Source organism: Fistularia commersonii, chromosome 35 (genome assembly GCF_037954325.1).
Source record: "Fistularia commersonii isolate RoL2024-O1a breed Wild chromosome 35, RoL_Fcom_v1.0, whole genome shotgun sequence".
Classification (NCBI taxonomy): Eukaryota; Metazoa; Chordata; class Actinopteri; order Syngnathiformes; family Fistulariidae; genus Fistularia; species Fistularia commersonii.
In genome coordinates this window covers 10,074,872-10,084,445 of record NC_141318.1, presented here as the reverse complement: position 1 = coordinate 10,084,445, position 9,574 = coordinate 10,074,872, and the positions used below count along the sequence as shown (strand labels likewise).

Genomic DNA, 9,574 nt, shown 5'->3' with positions numbered 1-9,574 from the left:
TTCCTGTTTTTTTGACTTGCTTATGCAAAACGATTGGAAACCAGCACATTTGCCATTATTAAAACAATTCAGAATGTCTGATAATGTAACTAAGCTGAAGCGTTCCAGTTTTGCTTTTGTGGGGACTAGACATTTACAGTGGCATATGTACGGAACTCCATGGGGGAACATTAAGAAAAAAAAATCAAAAAAAAAACAAGGTTGAAGAAATACAATGTCCACAACAAAAAAGTTTAAATTGCACTATGAATGGACATGAATATCTGAATAATTGAAAAATTTGCAGTGAGAAATATCATCACTGACTGACTTTTCTGTCACCATTCAGCTTTCAATTCAAGTTTCCCTGTAATTGTGTTCACACATTGATTTACTATCCAAAACCCAAGTACTTTGGCTACTGAATCAGATCAGGTAATGCATAGGATTAAACACTTTGATCCAATTAGTTTACAATACCACCTTGCTTAATACATATACTTTTGTGAGCTCAAATACTTCAATATAAAAAAAAAAACAGTTTTAATGCTGCTTAATACATAATAGTTAATTTCAAATACACTGTATTATATGGATTTTTTCAAATACACTGTATAAGACGGATTTATACGATTAACTATCTCACTTCAAATATTCCATATGACAGAATGATGTGTTCATATATACTCATAGATACTTCTGTCCCCCGTACTTCATGGCCGATCACTTTGGTGTGAACTTTTTGTTGAAGTTCCCAGAGTCAAAAAATCAGAAAATGCGTCACAAGGCAACCTGGTTTATTCAATCAATGACACTGTGTACATCCCACATTTAGCACTATTATTATTTAGACTCCCATGTTTCCACACCACAACACGGCGTCGCCGTGACGTCACAACATTGTCAAGGTAAACTGGCGCGGGGAACGAAAAAAGAGAGAATGTAAGAGGAGAGATACAACTTAACTAACACCTTAAAGTTTCACACTTGAGTGTCCGCTGTCACTCCGCGGAGTCGAGAACGGCCGCATTGCACATAAATATATTCCGTTAAATAAAACCGAGCCACTCCGTCTCTCTCCCCCCCCCCCCCCCCCCCCCCCCCCCCTTCCCACGCACCGGGAGGAGACTCACCGACACACTTCCTCCGCAGTCCTAGTCTGCCGACTCCCGGGGCTTTTCTGACCCGCTCCGCTCTGACCGGCTTTTGTGTCTGTCGGCCGGCTGGGGCTCCGGTAGGCGGGTTTACTCTTCTTCCCCGGCGGGCTGAGCTAGCGGGCTTTTATTTGGACAGGTTGGCGACAACGCGAAGTGGAATGGGGGAGTGGGGTGGAGTTTTTTTTTTTCTAATTTTTTTTTTATTTTCGGTGGAAACGCTGCAATTTGTGTTTGAACCAGAGATTGGCAACATACGTTTGAAAGAAATTTCAAGTGTTCCGCGTTTTTATTCTTTTGTCATTATCATTTTATGCATTTACTTGTAGACGAAATGCGATGCCATGTCACGTGTTTTCTGTATTAAAACAGAAGAAACATCGTGCCCATGCATCTATTGATTTCATTCCAAGTTATTGACGAACTTTTTCTAATTTGTATGAAAGACGTGACTGATGGACGTTGGGAAATTAAGAGGCACAATAGACAGATATACACATTTGAAGTTGCAATTAAATTCGTCGATGCATTTATGAACATAAAGATAGTGCTTTGGAAAGACTCAAACAGGTCCGTTCATCTCCCCTTTAAATATAACTCTTCAAGGGGAAACAATTTTTCTGCCTTTTAATTACATTTCTGTGGTTGTTTTTAAATGCATTCTCGTAATTTATTTTCTAATTATTCCCTGGTAACGGACTAGTTTTGAAAATATATACATCAAGTAAAATTAAATTAAAGTTAAAGCACAAACGACTAAATGACAACAGAATTGACAAAGAAAAAAACCCTGACTTAAACCAGAAGCCAATCGTTCGTAATATGTACAATCTATAATAAATGCTTAAATCACCTGATTGATCAGTGATGCCAGATCAGGTTTATCTCGTTTTAAATAGAGACCTTGTGAACGACTGAAGTAAAATTAGGCCGAGTTGCAGCTTATTTGTAAAGAGCAGCCTCAAAACGCTGGTTTAAACCTGGTCGCTTAGGGGCGGGAAACTGTTCCAAAACCGGTCTGATACCTCCGGTTGAAAAGGGGGTGTATTGTCGGCTCTCCGTTCTCGAGGCCCCGCGTCTAACCAACCGTCACTTTCCTGCGCGTCTTGCGGTGGACGAGACGGTTCCCGCCGCGTTTCGAGCTGCGGCCCGGTGTGCTACAGTCCGTCAGTCCTTTCGGTCGGGGTCGGAGCTACTGTTTGAGCTCCAGTGCCCAGACGTGCTGAGGCCACCCGGTGCGTCCTTTCGTCTTCTTGTCTCCCGCTGACGACGAGGACGACGAGGAGGAGGACGATGACGCCGCCTTGGGGACCTCCACCTGAGGAACACAAGACATGACCACGTTTGAGGCGGCGTTTGCGTTACAACCGTGTAATTACCCGTTGTTCAGAGTTTTTAATGCTGTAATTAACAACAAGCGCAAAATGTCTGCTTGAGGAAGGGACCGAGTCGTTAGTCTTTTCATACAACGCCCGGGTCAAGATGGCGAGTGACGCGTCTGAAATCGTGATTTCCAGGTGCATCGTCAGAACAACTCGAGTATAACAAAGTGATCATATTGATATTGTAATTGTTTTTTATACGTGTATATTATATTTCCCCTGCTGAGTCTTTTTATGACTTTCTTATTGGTATTAGTAGTAGCGTTACCATGGTTATTATCATGATTGTTATTATTGTTTATAATGAAAAAATAATCTTGATGATGATGATGATGATGATGATGATGATGATGATAACAGTAACAGTCGCAGTAATTGTTTTAGTAGTGGGAGTAGTCGGAGTCGTATTTTGACGATTAGTATTACGAAGTGGAATTCGAGTCACGTGACTCGGGTCAACGCCGGTCATCTTCAGGAAAGTGCACATTTATGATATTGCTATGGTGTCACTCGTGTCTGTGGTTTTCATACAAGTAGAGCTTGAAATGTTAGAACTGAGTAAATAATAAATACTTAAATCCAAGCATTTACAAATGAAATGTGGATGAATTCGTCTAACGAGGCATCTTCTTTTTCCAGGTTGAACAAAAGTTTCTCCAAGAACCACGTCTTTAAGCATTCATAAGATACAAGTTCATCTTGAATGACCTGCTTCAGACGTGTTTAAATGCATGTGCAAAAAACACCACGCAATAAAACATCAAAAACAATAACGATAACAACACAACAGTCCGGATTCAGTGTCGATTTATATCAAACCGTGTTATATCCCATAACACATTATGAATAATTTAATTATAGTTACAATGAGACCAAATATCTATAAACAAAATATAATATTAATTATCAGGAAATAGACCTATTAGTTGTTATGAAATAAAATGACAACCTGGGCATGGCGTTTTCTAACCGTTATCTCGTTCGTGTCACACAAATTACAACAGCGTTGTCCATGATTTCAGCACTGAAAATGCGTGCATTTATAGTAAAACTCCTCTGTACCGATACTTTTTAAAATCAGAATTATGACTATAGATATTCTGTCATCCACTTTAGAGGTAAGGTGGCAGAGCAGAGGATGGTGTGTCTGTGTGTGTGTGTGTGTGTGTGTGAGAGAGAGAGAGAGAGAGAGTGGGGGAGAGGGAGAGAGAGAGCGTGTTTGTGCAGCATCTGAGGACCGTAACAACAGGCAGAAACGTTACTCGCGTCTTCTGTTGGGTGTCTGGGGGAGTATCATGTTATATTTTTTATTTAAAAAACAATCGGAGCTTATGTTATCGATGTCTTAAGGCCTCGAGTAAAATAGAATAATAAATAAATAAAAAGCAGAGAGGAAAAAACATTTTTCTGCAGGGGAAAGCTGGTCGACTGAATGGAAGGTGATAGTGATTCGTTCGTAATATAATGCCCCGGGCTGATTTTATCAGTCTCTCTATTTTATCCTGTCTTTGTACGGACCTGCCCTGTTGGTGATATTCCAGCCGGGGTATTCTGGGTAGAGGTTCTTCCACTGATCAAGCGTGAGTGTGAGACAAAGTCAATAGCTCGAGTGTGATTTGCACACTGGGCCGTATAACGCTGAAATACGCCTGACTGGCAGCGAGCTCGGCAGGGTTCGGCTGGGTCACTGTGTGTGTGTGTGTGTGTGTGTGTGTGTGTGTGTGTGTGTGTGTGTGTGTGTGTGTGTGTGTGTGTGTGTATGTGTGTGTGTGTGTGTGTGTATGTGTGTGTGTGAGTATGTGTGTGTGTGTGTGTGTGTGTGTGTGTGTGTGTGTGTGTGTGTGTGCGTGGGCGCGCGTTTTTTTTACTGATAACAATACACGACTGGAAACACAAGTCAAGCGCCGCAAGTCAAAGTAATAAATACGGTAAAATTCGTTCTTTAAAATGTGATTTGTAGGAATTTGCGGTTTGCCTGTTATGATTGCCGTTTCAACTATTACCAGGATTATTATGCGAGTTGCTGGTTCAAATGCGAGATGATTTATTACGATTAAAAAAAAAACAGTGGTCGCGGAAAAAGAAAATTCTTCTCGAGGCGACCGGAACAAATACTGGTCATTGCGCTTTGGTGTCTTTTGCCTGTTTACATAGTCTACAATCCTTTATTTTGGAATCTTGAAATGCCAGAGATTTTGATTCATCATTGCGCAAAACGTTTATAAAAATGAATTAAAATACGGATAACTAAGCAAAAGTTTCAGTATGTCTGTATATTGATTCATTTTCTTACACTTTATGTTTCTTTATTGGCATTATCGTTATCCATTATTGGCAACTCCATGAACTGACTGGACTGTGACGAAGTCTATAAAATTCAATCGAATTTTAAATATCCTACAAAAAGGCAAAATAATACTTTGATATGCGTTTGGCATCAGCGGGCTCTAGGACTCTATCGTTGCAACATATTTTCCCCCCCACACCCGCCGTGTGTGGACTGACTTGAAGTTCTTTGCTTGTGTGCGCACACGGGCGCGCACACATAATCCCAGAATTCTCCCCGGGTTCGCGCATAGATTTTACGCGAGTACACAGCCATTGGTTGACTTGTGTGTTTGCGACCGTGTCTGCAAAGGCTGTCACAGCAGCGCTGCCGCGTCTAATTTCAGCCTTGCGTCTGCTGCTTGTTCACGAGGTCGCGCAGGGGAGCTGGATGCCACCAAGAACAAGCATAGAAAGCAGTCAGATGCGATCATGTATTTGTTCCCTATATTAACGACATAGTTAAAAGAAAAGGCTTCGGTTATTATTAAAGTAATCGTGAGTGACTCTGGGGATGCAGATCTTTCACGTTCTGCGAAGGGGTCTTCGTAAACATTAATCAAGAATTAGTGAAGAAAAGTGTGGGATTTTACTAATTATCACGTGTCATGAATTCATGCATACATCTAAAATAGAGAGCAAAATGGTATGGTCTTATTGATAATGCATATCCTGCCCTTAGCAGAAGATAAACTGATGCAATGCGAAATTGCATGCAACGATAGAATGCAATCATTTTATTTTAAATTCGCATTAATACCTCTTTACATGTCTTTCTTGCAGGCTGAGACAAGACCGTTGGGTCAGCAGAGTGAGCTGTGCTACCTTCACATTGCTTTAGTCCTAAAAGCACTTTTGAAATGGAGAAAGAGTGTCAACAAACAGCTTGTGATATACATTAGTGTTTGAATGCAGGGCAAAAAAGGCTGACATGAGTTATTAGCAGCACTACCACTCCTCCTATTAGTGATCCTGGTTTGAAATGTGTGGAAAACTAGCTTTCTGGCTTCAATTATGCAGCACACTTCCTATAGGCAGCACGTTGGGCAAAAGACAGGAAATAATTACTCTCCTCTATTCTCTTCTATTCTTTCCTCCTTATATATGGTCTTGTTTTCTCTGCAGCAAACCACCAGATGAGTGTAGATATGGAGGTGAAAGCATGCAATTACCAGCGTAGTTTGTGAGTAGAATGTTTCAGACGTGACCTTTGACTACAGGTCATCAATAGGATATATGCCTGAATAAAATAAAATAAACCATCTGATACAGACAGTTTTAAATAAAATACTAAGTGGAAAATTGTGATTTGAAAAAAATCAAAATACAAATTTGATACAGTTTGTGATATGATTGATCAGAAGTTGAAATCTTCCGAAAGGAGCTAACTGTAAATATGCAACTGCCGTCTTTGCATGTGAAAAAAAATGTATGTGGATCACACAGCTGCTTACGAGAACAAATCAGAGAACGTGTAGAATAATGGCGGTGGGTCTGTATGCCTGAACCGAGCCCCTCCTGGCTCCAAGCTGTCTGTGAATGGTGACCAATTTTCTGGCTCCACTTTTATAAAGACTTGATCATTCTCCTTGGATATTGTGTTAAATGTTCTGACTCAGCTCAACAGGGAGTTTTTTTTTCATCCTCAGTGATCGATGGTTTAAGTGTTCAAGAATGAGTAAACACCTATATTTTAGTGTTTACTCTCTGATTCTCCACTCTCTCTTCAGCAGTCACTCCATGTGCTTCACTTGCTTTTTAAATTCCTTCCCCACATAAATGGGGCTATAAGATTACCCGCCATTTGTGTGTATGTGACCCTGCAAAGGAAATGCTTGTGTTGCCGGTTTCTTTTTTCCCTCCCTGTGTAAGACTGACTGTTATTAGCTGCTAGCCTCCTGTAACCAGTCCCCAGAACATAACGTTGTGCCTGTAAAATTGATTTAACTGAAGATTATAGTCTACATGCGTAGTTGCAAGAATTTGCATATCAATAAAACAAGTAATTGAATAAGGTATTCAATGTTCCCTTTTAAGACACTCATAGAGCCCATATCATTAGGCTCGCATTACCAGTGAAAATTAATTGTTAATATGGATTTTGTAGACACCTGATTAATTCTAAATTTCAATCTGTTCTATACATAGATTCTCAGAATCAAATATATTAAAACAATTCAGTTTCACTTTATCCACTCAAGCTCTTGTTGTGAAGAGGATTTTTGAATGAAAATATAAGACACTCTCAGATTCCTGTTGCAGACGCTGAAGGCATTAAGGCTAGAAATAAGCTATAGATCTGCAAATCATACAGCTAACTTTCAGTTACATGTGATGCCAACTAAAAAGAACATACATGCACATCTATACAAAATGCTATTTCTATATACAAATGTAGATAGTCATAATATACCTATAACTATGTATTATGATATTAAAAACTTTAAAAGGAAGACACACACACGCACACACACACACACACACACACACACACACACACACACACACACACACACACACACACACACACACACACACACACTCACAAATCAAGTCCTAAGTTCTTACTATCCAACTATGTGAATGACACGATTGAAACTGACTTGTAGTCCTTTTTAAATTGATAGCCTATTATTTACCCATCCTAGCCGTCACACCAGACAATCTCAGTGAAGGTCACTTTGCCCTATTCTGGAGAGGCAGATTTTTCACAAATTGCACTGTCTGATCTCAGTAAATACATGACAAATTACACGATAAAATGTGGAAAATGTTGAAGCTCCGTGTAGATTTGAATTAACTAGCTGCTGCAGACGAGGTTTACTGTCAGCTGTGACCTCCTGCCCTCAACCACTGGACATAAATATCACAGGCCACGATATTTATTGTCGCGATGACCAATAAATAATTGTTTTTTAACCTCTCCGTGAAAGCCGCGAATTTAACAAACCAATCAAGATAAAACAAGAGCGGGAAACCTGGCTGTAAATTCCGATCACTTTAAAAGAGTTTATCACCATTAGCACGATGCTAGGCTGCACGGTGTTTCTGCGCTTGGTAGCGAAGTGCTTCAGGCAGCGGCTTTCCAACGTAAATTAATCCAGCTCAATTAAAACAAAAAAGGAAAATTTAATGAAATTGTTTTTAATGTTTCATTCAGATTATTAGGAATTAGTGACATTTTCCGGGTCGAATTCAAGATATTCACCATGGTGAATTTAACACGCTTTCGAGTCACATTTATACTGGTTAAATTAGATACTAGGCGAAATTAGTTATAAGTTATTCCATGCTGACCTTGAATGAAGCCGCGTGCTTTAAAGAGGGAATAAAGGGGGGAAACAAACTCGGTGAAAGTTCCGTGCGCAAGCAGCTCCTCTTACCGTTTCTCTCTTCCTCCGTTCCTCCCGAGCCTCAGTCTTTTTCAGCTCGGCTTTGAACGCTTGCGTGTCTCCGTGCTGCCCATCCTTGTCCAAGATGTCCATCAGGTAGGAGATGTAGCTGGTCGCCAATCGTAGCGTCTTGATCTTGGACAGCTTGGTGTCGGCGGGAACGTTCGGTATACATTCCCGCAGCTCCGCGAAGGCCGAGTTGATGCTTTGGGTCCGCCGCCTCTCCTTACGGTTAGCCGTGGGTCTCCGTTTCACGGTCCGGGGATGTGTGTGATGGTGGTGGTGGTGCATACCGACCGGGGCTCCGTTCACGGAGATGGTGCTCCCGCCCGGGACCAAGCCGGCGGGTCCGTAGTGGTGGTGATGGTGGTGATGGTGCGGGTCCAAACCGCCGGTAGTCCCTCCGCTGCTGTTGCCATGGTACTCGGGGCTGTAGCCGGGCGCGAGGCTGTACTCGGTAGGGGACATATCCGCGTGGCTTATGAGCCAGCTAGTGAAGTACGGAGGGGCCCCGGTGTCCTCGTGACACCGACTCGCGGCAGCAGCGTGGAGGGAGTAGTGGTGGCTATCGTGGTGGTGCATGACCGTGTGGTGCGGGAAGCCTGACACCAGACTCATAGTGACAACACAGTATGACACTCACGCACGCACATACGCAACCACACACCCGCACACGCACGCATGCAATGCTGCAGGCTCTGGAGATCGTTTAAGGATTGTCCGGAGCAGATGTTTGCATCTTGCTTGATAACCTCCACATCGGCCTCGGGCCCCGAACTCCGCGCCCGCCCCGAGCTCGGCAGTCGATATTCCGTGCAACCTCGATCGCGCCCCGGGGTGGGTGCTGCGTGTCGCTGCAGTGCAGGCCGCTCGGCTCTCGGTGACACAACTCCCTACTGCTCTTAAGACATAGTCCCCGCCGCCTCCTCTTCTCCCACTTCTTCCACTTCCTCCACCACTTCGAAGTTATTCCACCCTCTGTCTCCGCTTCCCTCCCCGGGGAGACTCACAGTGCGATCTCCCTCTCTGTACGGCTTCTCATCCTCGCTCTTAGTAGGCGGTTAGCGCGACATGACCGATGTGAGCAGGCACAGGGTCAAAACCCACGGCGAGCGGATACTGAGCTGCGGTAAAGCCAGCATCGGCCGTGGGGGGGAGGGGGGGACGGTTGTACTACGTCATCTTTACAACCTGGGAGGAGAAACTGACTTCACTGCCTCCACGGACCAATGACCGACCCCGACATCACCCGGTCATCTTCTCTCCACCCTCCGCCAGCCTACGCACGGACCGACGTATAAGCACACGGACACACACGGACACACACGGACACACACACACA

The 9,574-nt window shown here is 42.9% G+C and overlaps 1 protein-coding gene across 1 annotated transcript; it reads right to left on the bottom strand.

The window, feature by feature from the left end:
* Positions 1–1,258: 1,258 nt before the first annotated feature.
* Positions 1,259–9,171, bottom strand: hand2 (heart and neural crest derivatives expressed 2). The gene is made up of 2 exons (XM_086142686.1): positions 8,224–9,171; positions 1,259–2,451 (listed from the first exon to the last, which is right to left on the bottom strand). The coding sequence occupies exons 1-2, from the start codon at positions 8,848–8,850 to the stop codon at positions 2,326–2,328; spliced, it is 753 nt and encodes a 250-aa protein (XP_085998812.1). The 5' UTR covers positions 8,851–9,171; the 3' UTR covers positions 1,259–2,325.
* Between the last annotated feature and the right edge of the window lie 403 nt (positions 9,172–9,574).